We start from the raw sequence: 24,432 nt of genomic DNA, 5'->3' as shown, positions 1-24,432 counted from the left end.
ACCTTTTTAGGAGAATCATGCAAAGCAGTTTGGGAAGCATATAAACAGACTTACCCTCAAGAATTCCAAGGATTAATAGAGTTAGGACCAAATCCATACAATTTTGCTAATAAAATACATGTTTTGTTAACAGGAGAAGATCCAGATAGTGGATTATTAGCCATACAAAGAAATGCAGTGATAAAATTAGAACAATTAAGCATCACAAATTGGATGCATATTAAAGACTTTTTAAAGGATTATTTATATTATTGTACAGTTAGTGGTAATACTTTTGATGACGAACTAGGTAAAAATTTATTTCATAAATTACCTGGAGCTTTAGAAAGAGAAATAGAAGAAAGATGGTACAAAAGGGCAGGAGTAATACAAGACCCAAATGCTTTATGGTCAATAGGACAAAAGATACAACATGTAATGGAAATACTACAAGAAAAATGTACCAATATACAAATCCAAAAGCAGCTAAAACAAAATGAAATGAATTACTATAAATCAGTTATTTATACAACTCAAAGTTATGACAAAAGACCACAAAAATCAAAAAAGCATAAATGACATGCGTATTATAACCCAAAACCATATAAACGTAAAAAATATTACCTAAAAAGATCATCAGCAAGAAAACCCTATCTAAATAGAGTTAGACATGTCAGAAAATATAGAAGTGATAGAAACTACAAAAATAAATTAGAATGTTATACATGTGGAAGTATAGACCATCTAGCTAATATATGCCCTAAAAGAAATAATATTAGAACTAGAAACTCTCAATTAATAGAAGAACTGAAAGAGACACTTTTAAATGTAGATGAATGTATGTCAGATACTGAAAGTATATATTCCATTGTAAGTGTTGAAGTAGCAGAACAGACCCAATCCGAATCCTCTGATTCAGAAGAAGACAACCTAGTAAACGAAATAGGATTAGATAGAGGAATGCTAAATTTAGAAGACCTACAATTAAGTACCATGATGAACATAGGGATAGAATGTAACCATAATTTTGAAAGACATAAAGGTATAGACAGTAACCAATGTAACATATGTAAATGGTACCCCAGTAGAATAAACAGAGCTAAATGTAATAATTGTTATATGGAAGCATGCATTACGTGTATAGAAAATAAATTAGAAATAAAAATAGGAAAGCAAAAGGAACAACAACAAAATAAAGCAATTACAAAAGACTCAGTAACAGATTTAAGACTAATAATCCTAGAAACCAGAATAAATAAAATGGAACAAAGACTAATATATTTAGAAAAAGGTAAACTAAAGATAGAAGAAGAAGACGAAACGTTAGAAACAATACATTTAGATAATATTGAAACAGAATTAATGAATATAAAAGAAAATAATACTAGCCTCATCTGTAATGAAGACAAACAATTTGGAACAGTTAAAGTGTTAGCTAGAATTAAAATTAAAGATATAGAAATAGAAACCTTAGCATTGGTAGACACGGGATGTACAAGTTGTCTTATAAATAAAAAGATATTGCCAGAAAAAGTATTAAAAACTTTTAAAGAACCTATATCAGCAATACAAATGGATGGAACTTATAATTTTTACAATCATTACATAGAAAAAGCCCAAATAAGCTTCATTAATACTTGTAATGAATTCTATAAACCTACTTACAATATGTATAAAATACTAGCAAAAGACTTAGATATAAAAACCGACCTAGTAATAGATTTACATTTCCTCATACAGAATAATGGAAGCTGTTTGTTTTCTAAAGACGGAATAATGTTATTTAAAAATACCACTTATACCCCAGTACAAACTAAAAAGTTTCTTACAAAGGGAAGATCTAAAATAAATATAGAATCAATAGAAGAAAATGCCTGTTGTACAGATTGCAAAAGAGGCAATACATGTACTACAAAAAATCTGTATGAAGAACAAGAAGAATACCTAGAAGATACATACTTAGAAGACATAGAAAAAGATTATACATTAATAAATATAGAAACAGAATTCTATAATTTCCAAAAAGGAATAAATGCACTAGGAAAAATAAACAACCCTAAAGACTTAGATAAAATAATTTCAATACTAGATGAAATGGAAATAATTGGAGAAAGACCCCTAGTACATTGGGATAATAACAAGATCATGTGTAAATTAGAAATAATTAACCCAGAATATACCATAAAGACTGCTGCTATCGAAGCTAATAACGAAGATACAGAAGAATTTAGTAAACAAATTAAAGAATTACTAAAACTAGAAGTAATAAGACGATCCACTTCTAAACATAGATCAGCTGCATTCATGGTTAGAAACCATAGTGAACAAGTAAGAGGAAAAACAAGAATGGTAATTAATTATAAAAGATTAAATGATAACACTAAAACAGATGCATACAAATTACTAGACAAAAATGAATTAATAAATAGAATACAAGGTAAAAAGTTCTTTAGTAAATTTGACTGTAAATCAGGATATTGACAGGTAAAAATGCACCCAGAAAGTATAAAATGGACAGCATTCACATGTCCAGAAGGACATTTTGAATGGCTAGACATGCCTTTCGGGTTAAAGACTGCACCACCTATATTTCAAAGAAAAATGGATACTATATTCGGAGAATATAAAAACTTTGTATTAGTATATGTAGATGATGTATTAGTATTTAGTAAAGACATACAAGAACATCTAGGACACTTACAAATAGTGTTTCGATTATTTGTTAAAAATGGAATCATAATTAGTAAAAAGAAAATGGAACTATGTAAGACTCATATTAATTTTTTAGGAGTAACAATAGGAGAAGGTAAAATTAAGTCACAACCACATATAGCTAAAAAGGTACTAGATATGCCAGATAGACTAGAAACAACCAAAGAACTTCAAAAAATTTTAGGATTAGTAAATTATGCTAGAAATTTTATTAAAGATTTAGGAAAAATAACAGGACCACTATATGCTAAAACAGGTAGTAAAGGACAAAAACATTTTAATATAGAAGATATTAAACTAATTCAGCAAATAAAAGAAAAGGTTAAACATATACCAGATTTACAAATCTCCCTCGAAACAGACTATTTAATAGTACAAACTGATGGAAGTCGGTTAGGATGGGGAGCTGTTTTAAAAACTAGACCAAATAAATACAGTAGTAAAAATGAAGAAAAAATAAGTGCATATCAAAGCGGTAAATATAAAGAAAAAGGAAATATGAGTAGTATAGACGCAGAAGTTTTAGCAATAACATATGGATTAAACAATTTTAAATTATACATATTAAATAAACCAGAAGTATTAGTAAGAACGGATTGTGAAGCGATAGTAAAGTTTCACCAGACAATCAATAGTAAAGCAAGTAGTAAAAGGAGATGGCTAAATTTTATAGATGTTATATCTATATACAATAATATAGTTTTTGAATATGTAAAGGGAAAAGATAATGATTTAGCTGATCAGTTAAGTAGGTTCCAACTAAAAACTAATTAAATAACTGTGTTTCAGCATGAGACTAACTGGGCAACAGCCAGCAGACAAAGGCAAGGGAATAGCCCCAACAGACTCATACGCCCAGACATTGCTTGGTAAGATTAATTATAGACCTCAGGGAACCATTGAGATGATGGAACGAATTTACTTCGGTAAATTTAATTTAATATCTTATCCTCAATGTAACCTATCTTTTAGAATACTCCCAGAATGTAATATAGATAAGACTCAAAAATATCTAGTAGACAACTTATGGATAGCATACAATAAACAAGATACTAAACATTTTATTGCAGCTAACAATGCTTTATGTCAATATTTTTCAGACAAAAATAAAGAAAATAAATTTAAATACTATGTAGTCATACATGGAAAAACAAATGGAGTTTTTCAGACTTAGTTAGAAGTAGTAGACTCTATAAATGGGATAAAACCCCTCTTTTTAAAGGTTTTAATAATTTTACAGAAGCCTTAGACTATGCCAGAGGTATTTTAGGCCCAAACTATTACATTTCTCCAGCCCTCAGACAAAGCCAAGCCCAAATACCCCAATACAACATCCAAAAAGACACAGACAAAATCATATTTTGCGACCATTGTTCTACCATGACCGAAGCCTTCAAAAGACTAAATGCAAAAAATGAGGCTCTCATACAAGAGAATATAAAACTTCGGAAACAACTGGAGACAATCCAAGGTAAGTTTATTTCTAAATCTAATACAGGTACTTAAACAGAAGACTTGAGTTCTCCATCTCAACCAAAAATGGATGAGAAGGGTGTGCATTCTCTTCTAAATGCTCAGAAATCTACTATACCAGATCAAGGTATAGCTAGTCTGGCTCAAACGGTAGCCGGTAAAGACAAATCAAATCCGTTAATGGCTGTCACTTTGCCCAAAAGTGAAGAAGAGGAATCTTCTTCCTCACGAAGAAGATTACCTAAAACTTTTTACCAAGACAGTTCTAAAAGAAATATGGCCATAAAAAAGAAAAAAAATAATAAAATTTAAGCCATAATTAAGCAGACCCTAGAACAATTCTTCAAAGACCAGGGATGTGACAAGCATATTATTAGTAAAGACAGTCCATATCCAGAAAATGGAAGAGTTCAATCAGACGAAGACACAAATACAAGTCCAATAAGAACACCCAACTCAGAAGAAGGCTATGGAAATAATAATTACCAAGACGCCCAAGACCCGTATGAAGACGATGACTCGGGCATGAGTTTTGACTCTATTGCCCTTCATAATCTTGATACTTAGAAGAAAAGGCATCCAAGAAGATAAAGACGGAGAAAAGACAAAGACATAAAGAGAGATGACAAAGACACAAAGATAGATGACAAAAACATAAAGATAAGTGAATTAAGTGTGTCATGTGGGTATGCCCACAAATATTAGGTGAGTGCTGTCACTTTATCACTACCCTCCAAAAGAGAGAAAAACTGTTGACAAAGCACGCATCTGTAGATAGTCAGTCCAAAAGATAAATTAATAATGCATGTGACGATGGGGCCCAATGAGCACCCGACGCTCATTATTAACCTTATCAACAAGTGTCGGCCATTTAGAAGAAGGCCACGTAGTGATGTTTCAATCCTTTCATTTTGCTATCTCTAACTCTATATAAGAGATAATTGAGTGAATTAGAAAGGCAGAATTCTAGAGAGAGATGCTCTAAGTTTAAGAAAAAACACTCCAACATATTCCCCTTCTCTTGTAAAAATACCAGAATCCCTTTCCCAAAAACCTTTCTATAAGTTGTATTAAAGAAGTTTATATAATAAGAAGTGTGTGAGTGTGGTTGTGCTTTAAGTTCTATCTCAGAGACCTTCGGGGTTCCCGAAAGGGAAACCTCTCTCAGTCTAAGTCATGTAAGTGTCTTATTAAGTTTTACAAATTAATTCTCCCCCAAAAATATGTCTTTATATCTATGTTTATGTTAATATTATGCTTTATCATGTAAATGTCTGTACATATTTAATTTTGATACCCTTAGTATATGATTAGCTTCTTAATTTTTAACAACAACTATGGATTAACCTATAAATTCCTAGGAAGTTGAATTGGCCTTGACAGTCCATTTAAACAAAGGACAAAATTGTGGCCAGATATATCCGGGGTGGGGTTAAAGATGAAGTTGTTAAAAATAAGTTAAGAAGAAGAGATGAACAGGGTAAATCAGAACTAAAGTATATCGGCTGGAAATCAGAACTATCAACCGAAAGAGTCCTTCGGGAGACTCGTAGATCTGGTGTAACAACGCCACGTACTTCAGTTTAAAAAAAAAGAAAAAAAAGGGAAAATTATAGTAAAACTAAGAGATAAACATGACAATACACGTTGAGAGAGGGAGTACTAAGTAGGATTTTACAACAATCAGTCAACAACCTTAAAAGTTATTAACAATTAATTGATACCATAAACTTTCTTATTGAAATATTTACCTTATTGAAACATCCTTTTAATTTGATATATATATATATATATATATATAAAATTAACACTTCAAAGAAGTAAGGAATCTCTACTTGCCTCAAACTGAAGCTCAAACTTCAAATTATGAATTTTGTGCGGCTCAGGTAAGCCTTCAATCTTGCAATCTCATCAACATCAGTCAAGTGGCTCCCCCTTTACAAGACTCCCACCCACCAGAAGAAAGATTGATCGCTTTCGGTAACTTAGGGCTCCACCTTAAGGTTGGTCTAGCAACTTCGTACCTCTTCGAATGAGTTGAACTCTGTTCAACGAATCTTCAAAGCACTAGCTATTGTCTTTTCTTTTCCTATTACCGAATCGACTGCGAACGAAGTCTTAGCTTAACCTTTTCCTTCTATAACACTTTCAAATGTTCATAATCTGTTCAAATATATTATCTTCATATTAATATGAATCTAGCGACACCCATATTGCTATATTTATTTTCGACTCAAAAATCGGGGTCAAAAAGTTAGCCGAGCCATTGAAGTTAAATTTAAAATTTTCTTTAAAATTATGTCCACTCACAATAAAACAAACTTACATGTCGAATTTCAGCTAAAACAGATCATTATTTGATCCCTAAATCAAATTTTTATGCTAAGAACCCTAAAACTATATTTTCTTATTTCAGCATTATTTCTCTACGAATTTACCCTAAAAATCTACTCATAACTGCATAGAAATCTCATAGAAAAAATAAGAATTACTACCTTGATGCTTTGGGATGAAAATTCCTATTTTTCTTTTCCTATTTCTTTTTCTTTTCTCCCTTACTTTTCTTCTTCCGTATTTTCTTTTTGAAAAAGGGCTAAAACTATCCTTCAACTATTTGAAATAGAGCACATATACCCTTAGGTTATATTCTAGCTCAAAACTTCCCTTGATACTATTGGCTCACTTCTACCACTTCGTTTAACGAAATGAAATATTGCATCCCATGTGTATTAATTTACGTCACAGAGGATCTCCACTAATCACCCCCACCCCTCTTCATCAATTAAAAGACTCAAACCCACCCATTAAAAGACACAAACCCCATTCTTGACTCCCGTGGTTATGGTTTCTTTGACTCCCATAGTTATGACTGCCATAATTAATTTGCAGCAATTTTTAAGTAAACATTTATTGACTATTTAATTTGGTAAACTATAGTTTTCATCCAGCAGACATAGCTAACAAAGGGTGATAAATTTAATTTTCTAAAATGGCAATTAATCAAATGTGGTGCCTAATCAAGCAGGTGCTTTTCTAGGAAGCAGATGGTGCGATCAGGCCTGGAGTGAGCTGTAGAGCAACATAATCGTACATTCAACGTGATCAATAGTGCTCGGAAAGTCAGATTGCTGTAAATTAATTACGGCAGCCATAACTACAGGAGTCAAGGAAACCATAATTACGAGAGTCAAGGAAACCATAACTACGGGGAGTCAAAGATGGGTTTAGGTCTTTTAATGAGTTGGTTTGGGTCTTTTAATTGATGGAGTGGGATGGGCTTCTTGTGGAGATCCTATATGACGTAAATTAATATATATTGGATGCCACATTTTATTTTATCAAACGGAGGGATAGAAGTAAGCCAACAATATGACGAGAAAGGTATTTTTGAGCCAGAATATAGTTTAAAGATATATATGCTCTATTTCGGATAGTTGAATGGTAGTTTTGACCCTTTTCCATTTTCTTTTTCAATTTCTGTGTTTCAGAAGTTCGTGCGTCTTTTTTTTTCCCTGACCAGTAGCTGGACCTTTTCTTTTCTTTTCTTTTTATATCTTTTCTTTTCATTAATGCAATTCATTCCTAGTTTAATTGAGATTATTACAATCTATTAAAATAAATTATTTTCTCCGAAACTTATTCGATTAGTTTATAATTGTGACACTCTTCCCTCAAGGCGTTTTATCGCTAAGCAGTCAACTTGTTTTGTTAAGAGGTTCACACGTTAAGGTACATATTTATTAAAATTTTTAATATAAATAAAATGGATGGTCTACAGAAAGCCGCTGGCTTCGTCCCAATCCCTCTGACCCGACCATATGCTTCCAAACTTATTAGGTATACTAATACTAATATTTTTATTTTTATTTTAAAGTGACATCTTCTCCTCCGTAAGCCATGACGCTAGCAATTCCAACATTGTTGTTATCTGGACCCTTTTCAGATTGTTCTCAACCTTTTTTCCTTTTTAATCAATTTCACTATTTCTGTCTTTCATATATTGCTTCCCACTGGCTGCAGATGCTCATTTGCCGAGTTCAGTGTTTCAGTTGTAGAGGTACTACCCTCATTTCATTCTTTCTGTTGTTTGAAAATTCTTATAATTAAAATAAAAACTCCTCATAGTTCAGGATTTTGACAGTGCTTAATCATCTCAATTTGAAGTTATTTACTTGAAAATTTGAACAACTTTGGGGCTAAGGGCTTTATCTAAGCTGTTAAATGGTTAGTGTTCGTAAGCCTAAGTCAATGTCATGCTATTTAACTCCACTCTCTCCCTTTCCCGCTTAATGCAACTCAAACTTGGCTTCAGCTGTCTAGTAAATACTCCAATTATGAATATACATATCTATACACCCCAATTTGTCTCCATTGTAACAGTTGAACACTCAAACTTATATAATGATCATCTAGAAACTTTATGTGCCATGTCAACATTGGGTCCATGAGATATAGTGGAGACGAGTTGGATTGTGTAGTTGCAGTTGAGACCAAGTTGAAGTGTCTACGTTTGCACTCTCAAAGTTGGAGTGCTTACTTATCAGCCCAGGCCAAGTTTGAGTGTCTGTTTATGTATCTTGACTTCATTATAAATATTCAGTTTAACTGTCTGGTTTTGTTAGATCCTAAATATTTAATTCTTCCTCTCATTATTAAATCATCTGAATATGGATGCCTTTGTTTCCATTTATTCTCATCCGGATGTGAAACTTTTTGTGTCTTGTGCTGTTTCTTTGGTCATTGTCTACTTTCTGGATGTTAACTTTCTCATCATTTCCATATTTTAGAAAGCTCACGCCTTGATTGCTCCGCATCTAGCTAATGGCTGCATATGTTTTTTCTCTGATTGCAGTAAATTTGTTACGCACAACTGCGATCAATTCTTGGTTGATTGAAAAGGATGAAGTTTTGAATATGCACAGACCTAAGTGCACTCCAGATTATTTCATTGGCATACAGAGGACCACTATTTATAGCTAACCCTACTTCCTTGGGATTGAGGCGTGTTGTTTTTGTTGTACAGTACAGTGGACCTCTAATGTGGTGAAATTTTGGTAGAGTAGTTTCAGAAAATGATTTTCGATGCACTAGTTTGGTATTGCAAGCCGGTGGCAAATGGGATATGGGCCAAAGACACTGACAGTGGCAGCGCTTTTGGTGCTTATACACCTTGTGCTATTGAATCAGCTGAGTGCATATCTAATGTGGTTCTTTTTGTGTTGTGTGTGTATCGCTTATGGCTGGTCAGGATGGACCACAAAGTTCGCAGATTCCAGTTACGGTCGAAATACTACAATTACATATTGATCCTCTTGGGAAGTTGTTGTGCTGCTGAGCCCTTGCTCAGATTGTTTATGGGCATTTCAATCTTCAATCTGGATGCAGAAACTGACCTTGCTCCTTTTGAGGTTTTATCTGCTTCGTGTTATAATTTATTTGTTTTCTTATTTCTCCCATGCATTTCTGACATCAGCATTTCCTTTTGTTTATACAAAATTCATCTTGTTTTCATTCTCTTAGCACATATAAAAAAATACTAAAAATCTTGCCAACCTGTTTATCTGCTATTGCATGTACCTATCAGAAATAAAGAAACTTGCAGTTGGCATGTAAAATCTTGGCTCAAAATTATGCACCACTTTCCTTTCAAAGAAATTAAATAATCTTCATTGTTCATTTCTTAGGTATATGATGGATGAATTATTGTCAGACTGTGTAATTTAACTGTCTTCAATAATTTACTTTTAAGTACTTGTCCTAGTGATTCTTCAATTTCTCTATCGATCGGAATCACCCCAAAGGACTAATATTGGAAATTAAAGCTACATGAACTATGAATTAATCCATTTTGTGTGAATCTCAGTGTAGTTGGAGTCGGATATATGAGTTCCCTATTTATACTACTCTATTCAGTCCTTTCTAATTCCAGAGTGATAAAGTAATTTGTTTTCTAAAGCAGGTCAGGGGTTCCTGAAGCCAGAATTCTCTACATTTCATACCATTTGTCGGGTAGTTCACTTTGTGTACCAGATAGATTCTGCATAGGTGACTGAGTTTCATATTCATTACACAGTGGAAAGTGTCAATTAAGTCGCTATGATTTATTCAGTTCTGTAATTGCATATTTGACCACATAAAAAGGCATAAGTGTAGTCTTTTGAAGTTCAACTTGCAATTTTACTCTCCTTTCCTTCTTGTTGTATCGGGGCAAGCTGGAGTAGGTGACAGTAGCGAAGTTTGGTTTAGGGCGATAGGTGGATAGGTGACATTCCTCTCACTGTTTCTTAGATGTTTCTTATTTACATGATTCTCTACTCTCATCATTTTTGTATCTCTGAAGGTAAATCATTTTCTTGAAACTTTTATCTTTTCCATAACCTTGATGTTTGGAGAGGCTTTTAATCTTGATATACTCTATAGATTTGCTTCACAAATTTAAGATGTCTACATCTCCTAATACTATAGCTTTCTCAAAACAAGGCTTAAGTCTTCACTTTGCAAAACTTTCTTCTCTTGCTTCATTATCCAACTGAAGGTAGAGATAACCTCAGAGAAATATTTTATAAACACTCCTAGACACACATCCCAATGTGAGCCTTTTCCGACTATCTTCACAGGAAATGGCCTTCCTTTAATACCTACAGGTGTTTTCTGGTGAAAGTTTTTCTCCCCTGCAACTCACCTATTGTTTGTGATCTTAGATCTGTTCCGCGACTTCTTTAACACCTACAGATGTTTTCTGGCGAAATTTTTTCTCCCCTACAACTCACCTACTATTTTGATTTCAGATTTTCTGAAATCTTTTTTCAGAATTCCTCAGCCTAGAAATGCTCCTAGGCACCCTTCCCAAGAACTTCCTTTCTCTTACTTTCTAGGAGTGGAGAGCGACTGACTTCCTCGCCGGAACCCCTCTTCTTTCATCACCTTCTTCTCAGCTATCACCTTCAATGGCAGCACTCCAGCCTTTTTTGTTTCTTTCTTATCAAGTTCTGATCACAAATATGGGGGAGAATAGGATATATTTCAATGCAGGCTTTAAATCATTTGATATTGCAAGATGGACTACGGATTGAGCTATTTGGTATGAATGGGTGGAGAGAAGTGGTCATATGATGAGAAGCTCTTCAATGAGCAGTAAAGCCATGGAATGGATTTGTCATATTCTCAAGGAAGTCTCGAAGGACCAAAAGGATGTGGTATGAGAGATGGAGAACCAAAGAATTGAATACATAGTCACATACTACTTTTAAATGAGGAAATTCAATGCACATTGCAGATATATGAGCATTATATCCTTAAAAGGAGATCAAAGGTTGTTCCTAATCATTCAAGAAAAAGCCTTAAATGCTGGTTGGCTTGATGTTGCATTTAAGGTAGAGAGATTCTTTCTCTCCACCTATTGATTAGGTAGATCCCCATCCCCCTATATTGACTGAAGCCCACTATCCATATGCTAAAGCGGTACAAGAATGTAAATGGCAACCCAAAAAGCTTTGGGAAGCAGACATAGAGATTAAGAAGGGGAATATTCTTATTTCTGAATCCTCACGAACAAAGGTTGATGGGTTGCTAAAGAGATATTTGGTTGGCCACTTTGGTAGGGAAGATGTGGAGAAAGCTTCTCTAGCAGACCTCAGGAGTTGGAATACTGGAAAACAAGTTTTGGAGTAAACAGTTTTGAGATGAAGGGTAATCTATTTCATATAGAATTCTCTCATGGAAATATGACAAAGAAGATTCTTCAAGGAAACCTTATCTCAAAAAAATCCAGTTCAATTGGAATGGTGGAGTCCCATAGCAGGATGCACCCCAATAACTCAGAGGGCTATTGGAGTTCCTCTCCACCTCTAGTCCAACCATAATGAGAAAAGTGTGGAGGATGGATTGCTACAGAGGAGGAGACCAAGTTGAAAAATCACCTCAAATGGGCTAGGATCTTGATCAATGGAGACGTCTGAAATTATCCCCTACAAAGTAGTCATTGTTTAAGAAGGAGTCAAGTTTTTTATTCCTATTTGGGTTGAGAGAAACCCTAGATTTGAGTCCCCGACATTATCCAGTTCTATAGCTGTTGGAGTGGTCGAGGAAATGATAAGAGGATGTGCAGGACACGAATTAGGGAAGAATGCTAGTAGGTAGTAGAGCGTTGTCCTTATCCTTACATACTAGTAGTCATAGTACTTCTGTAGTTTCTTACGCTTCAATTTCTGCTACTATCTAATGTCGCTTGTACTTTTAGTATCACTCTATGTTGTTGTAGTTATTGTTCTTTTTTCTAGTATGCTTTATCATGCTTTCTATAGTTATTTGCCATAATTTCTTCACTTTCATTATTTCTTTTTCGATTTTTTTTGGCTAAGCTTTTCTTTGAGCTGGCTCTCTACCTCCCAAGGTAGAGGTAAGGTTTGCATACACTCACCCTTCCCAGATTCCACTTGTGCTATTACACTGGGTATGTTACTGTTGTGTTTGGTGTAAACAGTCCTACTCAGGAGAAACTGTCGGAATTCTGGATGTGCTGATTCCATTTAAATGATCAAAATAGCTCCAGTTTCTTAGAGTCTTATTGTAAACTGTTTTGCTCATTTATAGAATTAGTCACAAGTTACCAGTTTCAATAAAAAAAGTCTAGAATTCAACTGAATTTGTCTTTTCTTAAAAAAAATTGCAAAGCAAAGTTCCTTGTGAAGTGAAGGTTTTTATGAATTATGATCTTTAGTTCATAACACTCTTTTAAATATTTTCAAGTGTAAAGGCCAGAAGAAGACTCTCTTGGTAGTTGTATATTGTGCAGACGTTTCTTTTTCATTTTTTCTTCTATTTTGTGAAGTAATTATCAAGTTTTCTTTTGACCTTCTGAAGTAACTGTTTAAAGGAGAGATAAAAGTATTCTGTATTTCTTATCATCACAATGTACAACTTAGGTGCTTATATACCTGAAACTAATAAAGCCAGTTAGGGGTAAATCTCTACAAATATGGGATACTAATCAGATCTTATCTTAGGATAACCATGGAAAAAGTATCTCAGCTATTTAAAAAATTGTCTATGTACACTCTACCCTCCCGAGACCCCCACCCGTGGAATTACACTAGGTATGTTGTTGTTGGACAACTGTAACAAATCTGTCCTAATCTAATACTCCACTTCAAGCCGGTGAATATCTTCAATTGTCAAGTTGGTAACAAGTCCGTCAAAAGGGCTTGTCCTTTTGTGAGAATGTCCGCTAGTTATGCCTGGACGACATGAATGGAGTACAAATCAGCCCACTATCCAATTTTCCTTTGATGAAGTGTCAATCAATTTGTTCGTTCATGCTACAGGGCTATACTTATTGCTGACTTAGTATCACATGATAGCTTTGTAGGTGCCTCCCACTTTACTTTCAGGTCTTCAAGATTTAATTTTAGCCACAGTATCTCACAAACAAACCATGTCATCGCTCTGGACTCTGATTCAACACTTGACCTTGGCACAACATTCTTCTTTTTATTACTCCTTGCCACCAGATTTCCACTCAAGAAAGTGCAATACCCTGAGGTTGACTTCTTGTTAAATAGGACCCGGCATAGTCCGCATCCGTATAATTTACTAAAGTTAAGGTGCCTCCCCTTTTGAATTGAAGTCCTCTTAAGGGATCCTTTTCAGATTCTCTTTATTTTGTGTGCTGCTCTTAGGTGGACTACCTTTGGATTGTGCATAAACTACCTCACCATGCTCATGACATAGACTGTATTGAGTCTAGTGTGGAATAGGTAAATTAACCTTCCAACAAGTCGTTGTTATGACCTTTTATCCACTACTAGATCATCTGATGCTTCACTCAACCTGTGATTGTACTCGATAGGTGTACTTCCCAATTTCCCCGTCTCCTTTAGTAAATCATAGACTTATGTTTGGAATAGGTATCGAGTAAAGGTTACTAAAGAAAGATTTATCACTTTGCGAGAAAATTTTGTAGGTCATTGAGTAGCTTTAGGCTATGCACATTTTTTTGATGAAGTATGCACATTCTTTTGATAATGTTGATACAAAGATGCTTGGATCATCTTTTACTGGGTATTCAAGTGTTGGTGCTCATACCTCTTGGAAATATGATTAGTAGGTCTGGACCGTGGAGAAGAAAAGAGTAGCATGATAGCCTACATGCTCATCCAAGATCTGATCAGTTCTTTGCATTTAGTTATACATAGCAGCAGCAATTTTGATTACTCCTACTTGTGGACCAGTCTAATGAGATTTTTGCTTCATATATCTAGTCAACTGATATATGTACTCTTTTCTTCCAGATGGTTTCTTTGAGCATTGAGGCACTTGCTTGGATTTCCATTATTGTTATGAATCTAGTGGAAACTAAAGTCTATATCAAAGAGTTCCGATGGTATGTCAGATTTGGAGTAATCTATGTTTTGGTAGGTGAGCTTGTGATCTTCAACTTCGTTCTTTCAATGCAGAGTCTCTACTCAAGGTGAGTTTGATAATTTTTATTTTTGGTCAATAACTATTTGAAGTAATTTCCCTTCTCAAGGCTTATTATTGCTGTCAAGTCATCTGGTCAACTTCATGAATGTTGGATGACCCATGCAAGGGCTTTCCTATTCAGGAAAAAGAAATTAGATGCCAACATGTCAGAAAAAATAACTGCGGTTGGATAATATTATACTCCCCATTGATTTTGAGAATTTGATTAATGAAAGTGGCAGTAAGAAGTAAAATACGAAGGATCCCCCCCTACAATTTCAAAGACCTAATGAGTTTGAGCAATCAACAAAACTCTCCTCCAATCTTCCCCCAAGAGAAAACAAGGGTTGCACTCCAAACCTATAATGAAAAGAACACTCAGGAGATGAATCTCATGGTATGAAAAAGAGATCCTGTATATGCAAGAGAACTCTGCTTCTTATCAGATAGTTCTGTGGAGAAAAAAAACTAGAAAGAGCTGAAGCATGTGAATCCTTGGCATTATATTCTAGGAAGCAGCAACTAAGAAATCAGATGGATAACGAGATTCTGTACGATTACCAAATCTCGAGGGAAAGGATAATGAGTATGCTTACTGAGTTGACACGACACTCTAAAGTAGGCAAGTGTGACAAACCAGCCTTTGATAAACTAGGATATCCCAATTGTCTATGTAATAGATCATGTGAAACAGTAACAGGAGAAGCTGTGGAGGGAGGACAATCTGTAAGCGATTTAGGAAGGATAAGTTAATGAAGTCCATGTGCTTCACGCTTGGTGCCAATTATGCCTCTGTTACTGCATTTTTGTATGACAAGAAAGTAATTGAAGAATGTCACTTAGCAGTCAAGAATTTTGGGATGAGCGACTAAAAGATGTGAGATTAAGATGACAACCAAGAATATGAAGAACTGAAATCAAAGTTAAGAAAGGAAGTGGGCTAGCTTGACCTATTCTAGCAACCACCTGAGATCCATTGGCCATTATAACCGTCAGAAGAGATTGAGAATATGAAATAGAATAGATATTTGATTTGATGCACTTGAATCAATGGCACAAAGATTGAGAGAAGAAGATTGAATGACAAAAGCTATGATATTGGCTACTTGAACAACAGAAGCTATCTCAAAGGATGTCTGCTTACATATTTTGAGTGGAAGGAGCTAAATATAATCAGGTAAAAAAACCATACGCTTATTCAAAGTGTTGGATCCCATTTTTCTACAACCAATTTCCCACATTCCAGGATGAAACTTATATGGAACTTTGGAATGTCAAATCAGACGTAGAAAAGATTGGAAAACTGAATTTTTTTTGCCTGGTCTCAAGATTACTTCTAGCAGAATTTGAAACAATCCAGAAACCTTAGGTACCAGGCTGCATTTTGAGATTTTCCGTTGGATTGGGTCAGAAACTCAGAATTGAGAAGACAACCTCTGAAGAACCAAGATCTTCAGTGGAAGTGGTCAGAATTGCTGATTGCTCTTGTCAGAACCTTAATCCAGTGGTCGGAGCCTGCAAAATCCCAGATGGGTTGAGTCAGAATGAGGAGAGAACCAAGTTTTCTCGCCGAAACAAGTCCAGAAGTGGTGCACATGCTCGGCGTGGGAAGAATCTATTGACAGAAAAGCTGGCATCTGATCTGTGCAAATAGCTGCGGAGATCTCCGTTTTCTCGACTGATCAACTTGCAAATATCTTCACCATGCTCCTCATAGGTCCTCGTATTAATTACATTTGTAACAAGCTAGAATCATATGACTTGTATGCACTAGCTTGAGGGGGAGTGTTAGAATAGGAATAAAAACAAAAATAATATATACAATTCTACTTAGAATAGGAATAGGACTATAGGAATAGTATATAGAATCCTACGTGGAAAAGGATTGTATTATAGTGTCATAGTTGAAAAAGGAGTCTAATGTAGTGTATGTAAATAGGGTTTTAATGTAATAATGTAGATATAAAAATTCAATAATATTCTTCTCCAATATTTCTCACACAATCGAAGAATAAGAAAGTAGGAGAATAATACTAATACTACTAATAAGGGAAAAATAGCGAAATATTACTTACTAACCTTACTTCCCTATCCTCGGTAATGGGCTACATGTTTCTCCTTAATTCTTTTTTGGCATATCTCTACCTTTTCTTATACATACAATAGCCAACCTCTCACACCTTCTTACTGGTGACATCTATGCATCTCCTCTTCACATGCTCGAACTATCTCAACCTCACTTTCCTCATCTTGTTCACCATGGAAGCCACTCCCACCTTGTCCCGAATATCCTTGTTCCTAATCCTATACCTCATAGTATGCCCACACATCCATCTTTAACATCATCATTTCCTTTACTTTCATCTTCTGAATGTGTGAGTTCTTGACTGACGAACACTTCCCCTCATACAACATAGCTACTCCAACACCACTTTATAAAACTTATCGTTAAGTCTTGGTGACACATTCTTATCACACAAAACACTACAAGCCTCCATTTCATCCCCCTCTCTAATACTATATGTAACGTCCTCGTCTATCTCTCCATTATCTTGGATAGTTCACCTAAGATACTTGAAACTTCCTCTCTTGGAGATTGCCTCAGTCCCGATCCTCACTTCCACATCCGCCTCATGAGTTACGTCACTGCACTTTACTTGCTCTGTCTTAGTCTTGCTCAACCTGAACCCTTTAGATTTCAGGTTCTGTCTCCAAATCTCCAGCTTATTGTTAAAGCCACTATGTGTCTTGTCAATCAATACTATGAGTTGAGCCCTAGTGCAATGTTATCACGATTGGGAAGTGCTCCGAGTCGCCTCTTCCATCCTCACCCATGTCTTGGCTCCATCATATATGTCCTTAATCATCCTAATGTAAGCTACAATATACTTCTAGTCTCCAAACATCTCCATAGAAGCCCCCAGAGACTTTGTCGTATGATTTTTTCTAGGTCAGTGAACACCATGTGTAAGTCTCTCTTCCTCTTTCTATTTTGCTCCACCAATCTCCTTATGAGATGAATGACTTCTGTAGTTGAATGCGCCAACATGAATCCAAATTGGTTCTCGTAATAGACACACCCTTTCTAACCCTAATTGTTTTCCTAATGGCATTCATTCAGTAGATTTATAAGAAAGCCTTTTTTTTGTTTATAAGAATTAGACTGTTCTGTGTACTGGAGGATTTGTAGTCTCGAGACTTGTTTTCATTCATTCATGTATAAAAAAACCTTTTTGATTGCATCGAAAGATTCTTTTCTGTATGTGGACTTATGCTATCTAATGTATCTGCACTTTACTCGTAGCTTTTACTAAATTGTGCAGGTTTACTTTGTACATCTATTACGGTTCAGTCATCTGTCAGGTACTTATCATGTCCTTATCATCTGTTAGATTTTAGTGGGGGCGGTTTTGCATGTTTTTATAGTTTTAAATATTAATCAGTCATATAATTCTTCAAGGGGATTTACGCAGGATTAGAGCTGATTTATCTTGATGCAAGGATATATTGATTTTGGATGAGGTCTACAAGTATTTCTTGACTGTAATATATTGTGCCCTGAATATCAGTCTATGTAAGACTACATTCAAGTAGATTGATCATTTGTAAAATGAATTTGCATAGTCGAAGAAACAGAAAATCTTAACCATATTGGTTGTAGAGGAAATTGTGCCTTGTATCAGGCTGTAGTTGGAACAAAATTCTGGTACCCAAGTTTATCTCTTATTCTGAAATGTATGGAAATTAGCAGATGTATGTTTGAGTTTCACAGAACTTAACAGAACAAACCCAAATTTATATCTTAACTACCTACATTTTGTTCCATTAGAGATTGAACTACAAAATCTGAAATGTTTTATGCAGATTTTATTTGGGGTCCTACTTCTTGTCCATCTTCCTCATTTGAATCCTTTCCCTGGCTATGTTCCATTAAGGAGTGAGTCCATTGATGATAAAAATGGTGAAACAATCCTTGGAGAAGACCATATTTGCCCTGAGAGATATGCAAGCATTTTGTCAAGTCAGTGAATTCTGCTTATTAATTTTAGCCCTGGCCACGTAATCCTAAAATGGTTTCATACTTTCATTTGGTTTGTTGTACTATAAGAAAGTTTATAGAAACTATATGATGATTTGCACTAATGGGCTTTGCATACATCTCTTGTTCATTCTTTCAGAATACAATGACTTTATGCTTTCTGTATTTAATGAACTTGAATCTAATTTTCTTAATGACTTTTCGTTAAAACTGGCAGGTCCTGTGGGACATTGATAAATGATAATTGGAGTTTCTTAACTGTGGTAGGGATATCTTTTGGATGGATAACTCCCCTCTTGCGACGAGGCTTAAACAGACCAATCACTGAAAAGGATGTCTGGAAGTTAGACTCATGGGATAAGACAGAGACATTGAGTGCAAGGTTGTAATCGGTGTATCTTTCTCCCTCAATATTTGCATAATCAGCTGTAAGAAAGTGTTGTCACACGTTATCCATTTCAACTCTTTCAGATTCCAAAGATGTTGGGCTGAAGAATCTCAGAGGAAAAAACCCTGGCTTCTGCGCGCTTTGAATTCCAGTCTTGGAGGCAGGTATGATTTTTTCTAAATTCTATTCCCAACAGTCTTCTTTTGCCTATTTTGTGAGAGGAAACTATATCTGTGTTTCTTTTTCAACCTCCGCGTGTTCTCTTATATCTCTCTGCAATTCTCTACAGGTTCTGGTATGGAGGTCTCTTCAAAGTAATGTGCTTATTCCCTGGATTGTCATAAAATCTAGTTAGCTTTTCCTTTAATGTTTAGTTTTTCTACCAGATGTTAAAAGTTACTTTGAGAGACCATTATCACCTTCCAAAATAATGCTAGAGTGTATTAGTGTTATACTTGCATTAATTATACATTGATTATTTCTTATACATTGTTTGGTTTGGTGTATTAAAAATAGCATGCATTGCATAAAAATATTTATTTACAAAGATATCCTCCACAATTATGATGGAAAAGATGTAAAAAGGGTTTTGAGGGGTAATTGAGTCTTTAGCCATGCTAATGCATGCATTAAATTCCCTTGCATTACTAATACCTATAAATCCATGATATTTGTAATACACACCTTAATACATAATAGAGTGTATAATTAATGCAAGCATTAGTTATATATAGCATAAAAAAGTATACCAAACAAGGTATTACTAATACACAGAGCTAATGCATGCATTATTTTTGTTAATACACTCTACCAAACGACCCCTTAGTGTAGTTGACTAGTCACTAGTCTTTCTTCATATTATCAATTTTCATGTAAGGTGCTGAATCAAAAGGGTGCTGACTTGTTTTCTACGATGATAATTGTAACTTTGGTTATTTTTCTTTTTTAAGTTTGGGCTGTTAGTAACAATTGAAGCATTTAGCAAAGTGATTAGATAGAAGGGTGTGGAGGATGTGTATTACGATAGAAGGTTAGTAGGGCAGGAGGGTTGTCTTGCTTTTCGAGGGTTTAGGCTTGTCTTTCTTATAGACTTTGCACTGTTTCCCTGGTTAGTTGCTACATTTTCTTCACTGTTTTTTCCCTTTATACTTGCATTTGCTACACTTGAGCTAAGGGTGAAACAACCTCTCTACCTCCACGAGGTAGTGGTAAGGTTTGCGTACACCCTAGCCTCTCCAATCCTCACTTGTGTGTTATTAGCAAAGTTATCTCACTGCCACAATATTTTATCTGCACATGTCATGTTTTGCTACAAGTGCATGACATATTCCACTAATTGGAAAGTGACGTTTCTGGTGTGAAGAAGACTTTAGAATCCTACATAAAGGTAAGGATGCTGTCCTTATATGGTTTGACAAAAAAATGAAACAGGAAGAGGATGAGGACGTTTATGCTCGCAAGACGAAAAGATAAATGGAAAAAGAGGAAAATTGCACAGAGCAAGATATTTGTGGTTCAGTGAGGGGAGTGAAGAGAAACGTATAACCTGCTGGCTAGACCTGTAAAAATCGATTCCACAGGCTGTGAATCCCTTTTATCGTCGAGTGAATGCATAGGAGGAGTTTCCTTTTCTTTTTTTTTTGGCTATGTGTTAGGTTAGAACCTTTTTTGGGATAGATTTTTGTCATGCCCCTAAACCATATGGGTTGGACCAGCACTCGGTACCGTACTTGATCGAGTGGATCAGCTCCACATGAACATGATATGTTCATGAAATTGTCGTACAGAAGAAATGATAGATATAAATATCATTATAAAGTACTACTTCATAAATGTGGAGCATGTAGTTCAAAGATCAATTTGAGCAAAAGACCATAATTCGAAGAGACAAAACCATCTTTCTCTCTCTCTCTCTCTATATATATATTTTTTTTTTCTTCTTTTTGATCAAGTAAACAATTTCATTAATCATAGGGCCAAAAAGCGGCCGTATGCAAGAAGCATACCAAAAAGTAAAGAACCTACAACACAACATGGTTCTCTACAAAAGATACTTCAATCATCTATACAACACACGCACACACACAAAAGACGTAACATCAATCATAAAAGTGTTAGGACTAGGCTCTAACGTACCCAAAATAGCTAAATATACATATGACTTGACAAATACCCCAGATGATGAATGAGGCTCACGAATAGCAGTTGAAGGTGAGAGAGATGCCTAATGTGGAATCTTGTTGCCCGAAGTCTCGAAACTTGCATAATGAAATGTAGCGCCGCCGACAAAAGGGATGCGAGAACCATCAAATAACACTTGTATGATAAAGCACAATTAACACAATAAAGGAATGTGAGGGCATATTAAAGGAAAGGACATACCATAATTCTGTAAGTGTATCGTGAGAAATAAGAGAACCTTTATCATCAAAAATAAGATTCAATAAACATAAATGAACATAAGTAATTTAGTGGGAGTTATCTAGTCATCAACACCTCAATGTAATATACATGGTGTCTGATCTCGGCCCGATCCACTACGCCATCCCACCTTTCCGGGATGCTTAGACATTCATAACTTTTTCTATCATTGGATCCACATCATGAAACCCTCTAACATTAAGGTATCACCCAAACCAATAGTTCGACCTTGTCCTACGTAGTTTCGAGCGTTTGACACGTAGAGTAACACCTTTTCGGCTAACCAAGTAGTACTCCCAAAACATTTAATAATATATTTGGCTCATTGGCCCCTTTTTCATAAACAGTAAATAATATGGCCCTTTTGGCTTATTGTATCCCTTTAGCATAATTTCATGAGTCATAATGTAAGAAGGAAAAATCTTAGGTCATCATGCAAACTTTTAAGTAAAATCATTGATTTTGTCAATACACAGATAGTAGGATATCGTGAGGGACATCTAAAAGTTTATTGAACTGGAAACATTGAGAATATAAGTATATGCCCTCTTTCTCTTATTTCATAGCCCTTGAAATGAAAGAAATAGGTATATTTTTGGCCTACCGCGAGGCGTGGCGCTGTGCACCAACACTGAATGAAAAAAAATCGACTTCGTGAAGTTTGCCCTGCTCTACGCTTGTACATATAATATTGTACAGAGCTTAGATGGAAAATAGACTGGAAGACCTTTAATTGGATAGGTAATTCAGCACATAAAACTTTACACTCTGGAAAATATGCTTGTTAGAAGTTGGACCTTATCCCAGTTCATTCGAAAACTTAATCCGCGGCATAGCTTCCAATCGACCTTGTACTAGAGCTTCCCTTAGACCTTAATTTACTTCCAACACACCTCTACGCTTGTTGTCATTCCCATTTGATATTGTACCAGTCTGTAGCCTCCGTTGGCATACAAAAATATTGTTTCTAATCGTTGATGTCACTCTTAAAATTTTTAAATCGTTTTGGGCTTTCATCCTTCTCTGCAAAGTAGTTCCGCACCCTTCCTAGTCCGTTTAATTACTTTTTGACCTCATAATCATTGGGTGGTCCCCACCTTCCTGTTTTGGTGTGGTTTTCAAGGTTCAATTCACGGTCTTACATTGGTGGTCCCCATGCTCCGGTTTTGGTTTGGGTTTCAAGGTTTGAATTCATGGAGTCTTACAAAGCTCCCTTTTCAGATATAAAACAGCAGGGTAGCTATAAACTAATCTGACAAGATAGAGTATTGTGTATTGAGGGAGATGACTGTCAATGTTAAGGGTAAAGATAAAATGTGATAACAGAACTAATCAAATGGTTCTTATTCTTTTTAACTGGAGATGCAGTGGGCAATATAGTAATAGGGACGATAATCTTTTCTCTGATAACTGATTTTCTTTCTTCCTTGTTTTGAATTCATCCTGACATTCAGGCTCCTCTCCATCACTCCATCTAAGAAAATGCATGCTGGAATCTTCTCTCTGGTTACTTCTATCACCATGACAAGATATTTGAGGCTTACATTTTCCCATTTGGAACTGAAATTCTTTATTTGAGTCATCTTTTAATCCTCTGTAATTTCTGATTTTTAAATTCCTTGTGAATATTTTCTTTTCCTGTTCCAATTCTCAGGTTGGTAGTGATCTTTGTCAATTTGTGGGACCACTACTACTTAATCGTCTCTTAGAGGTAACATTTGGTTGTTGGGATTTGTTTACATTGATGTCCTCTAATCTAGTGTTTTGTGCATTTAAACTTGCAATTTTCTCATAACTAGTACACACTCAACACACACAAGAAAAGTTGCTGATTCTTATTTTGTAAACATTGTTATGTTGTTTGACAAGTAACAAGTATGAAAAAGGTTAATATATGTCGATAACTGATTAATAAGGAATACAAAAGTCTACATTTGTGATACATTCTCAATGAGGGAGTCTAACTAGTTTAACATGTCATATCCATCATCTTATCAATCTTTACTTCCAAATGTTTTTCAACCACTGCTAATATAATATGCACATAATCTTCAAATATATATTCAAGTTCATCTGAAATTCAATAAAAGAATTTCAAATGGGACAATGGTGTAATTACAAGTTAAAGAACATAATATACTGCGGCAGATGTAGTGTAATTGTTATGGGTTTATCCGAACCCAATAGCTTTGTCTCAGACTTTGTATATGTACTAAAAAATTTAAAATAATTACACATATTGATTTTGAACCTTATAAAACAGATGGGCTGTGGTATTCCCGAACTTGAACCTATAAAGTTCAAATTGTGGATTTGCCTATGATATTATGTTAGACTGCATTTTGTTTAACGGTGGATTTGCTTATCAACCATCTATCTTAATATTGAGATTCGATCTACTATGTCTTCACTAGATATAGACAAGCATAAGTGATGCTAAAAATATTAAATATATAAGAAATTTGTGATAGAGAGCCTATAGGAGAGACTAATCCTGTTTATGTTTCCTCCTCTCAGAGCTGTTACCTTCCTGATTCTGGTATGCCATAGTTGTTTTTCTTTTCATATTATGCATGGAAGTAGTGCACTCTTTTGGGTTTTCTGATATTATATCTTCTAATTATTAACTTTTTATTGCTTACAGTCTTTGGAACGCGGCGATCCATCTTGGATTGGCCACTTATATGCTTTTCTGATTTTTGTTGGGGTGGTAAGATTCAATCTTCATCATATTAAAAGCATATATTTCATTGCTTTCATTATAATAGCACCAAGAAGGTGTACCAAATTACTATGTGTATGATTTAGCATGGAGCTTAGAATATCAACGTTCATTTACTCAGAGAATTTAAGTAGTTATCAAGACATAAAATAAAATAAAGGAACAAGTTATGCTATAGGATATATCTTGATATACTTAGTGCTCGACTATTATCAATCTGTGTCGACCTAGAATGAC

The 24,432-nt window shown here is 35.0% G+C and overlaps 1 protein-coding gene across 4 annotated transcripts in view; it reads left to right on the top strand.

Annotated features, from left to right (window-relative positions):
• Positions 1–8,085: 8,085 nt before the first annotated feature.
• The window catches only part of LOC129871280 (ABC transporter C family member 12-like), a 60,212-nt gene continuing 43,865 nt past the window's right edge, over positions 8,086–24,432 (top strand). For 3 of the 4 annotated variants that reach the window (XM_055946184.1, XM_055946185.1, XM_055946182.1), the window contains exons 1-10: positions 8,087–8,221; positions 9,017–9,572; positions 14,454–14,632; positions 17,949–17,988; positions 18,490–18,646; positions 18,932–19,046; positions 19,136–19,216; positions 19,342–19,366; positions 23,128–23,184; positions 24,118–24,183. In XM_055946184.1, coding sequence (XP_055802159.1) covers positions 9,237–9,572; positions 14,454–14,632; positions 17,949–17,988; positions 18,490–18,646; positions 18,932–19,046; positions 19,136–19,216; positions 19,342–19,366; positions 23,128–23,184; positions 24,118–24,183 — 1,056 coding nt within the window. In that variant the 5' untranslated portion in view covers positions 8,087–8,221; positions 9,017–9,236. Of the gene's footprint in view, positions 8,222–9,016; positions 9,573–14,453; positions 14,633–17,948; positions 17,989–18,489; positions 18,647–18,931; positions 19,047–19,135; positions 19,217–19,341; positions 19,367–23,127; positions 23,185–24,117; positions 24,184–24,432 lie in introns of all 4 variants that reach the window. The other variant, XM_055946183.1, reaches the window with a different exon arrangement.

The sequence above is a fragment of the Solanum dulcamara genome, chromosome 10, assembly GCF_947179165.1.
Source record: "Solanum dulcamara chromosome 10, daSolDulc1.2, whole genome shotgun sequence".
Lineage (NCBI taxonomy): Eukaryota > Viridiplantae > Streptophyta > Magnoliopsida > Solanales > Solanaceae > Solanum > Solanum dulcamara.
The sequence above is the reverse complement of the archived record's forward strand: the minus strand, read 5'-3'. Positions and strand labels throughout refer to the sequence as shown.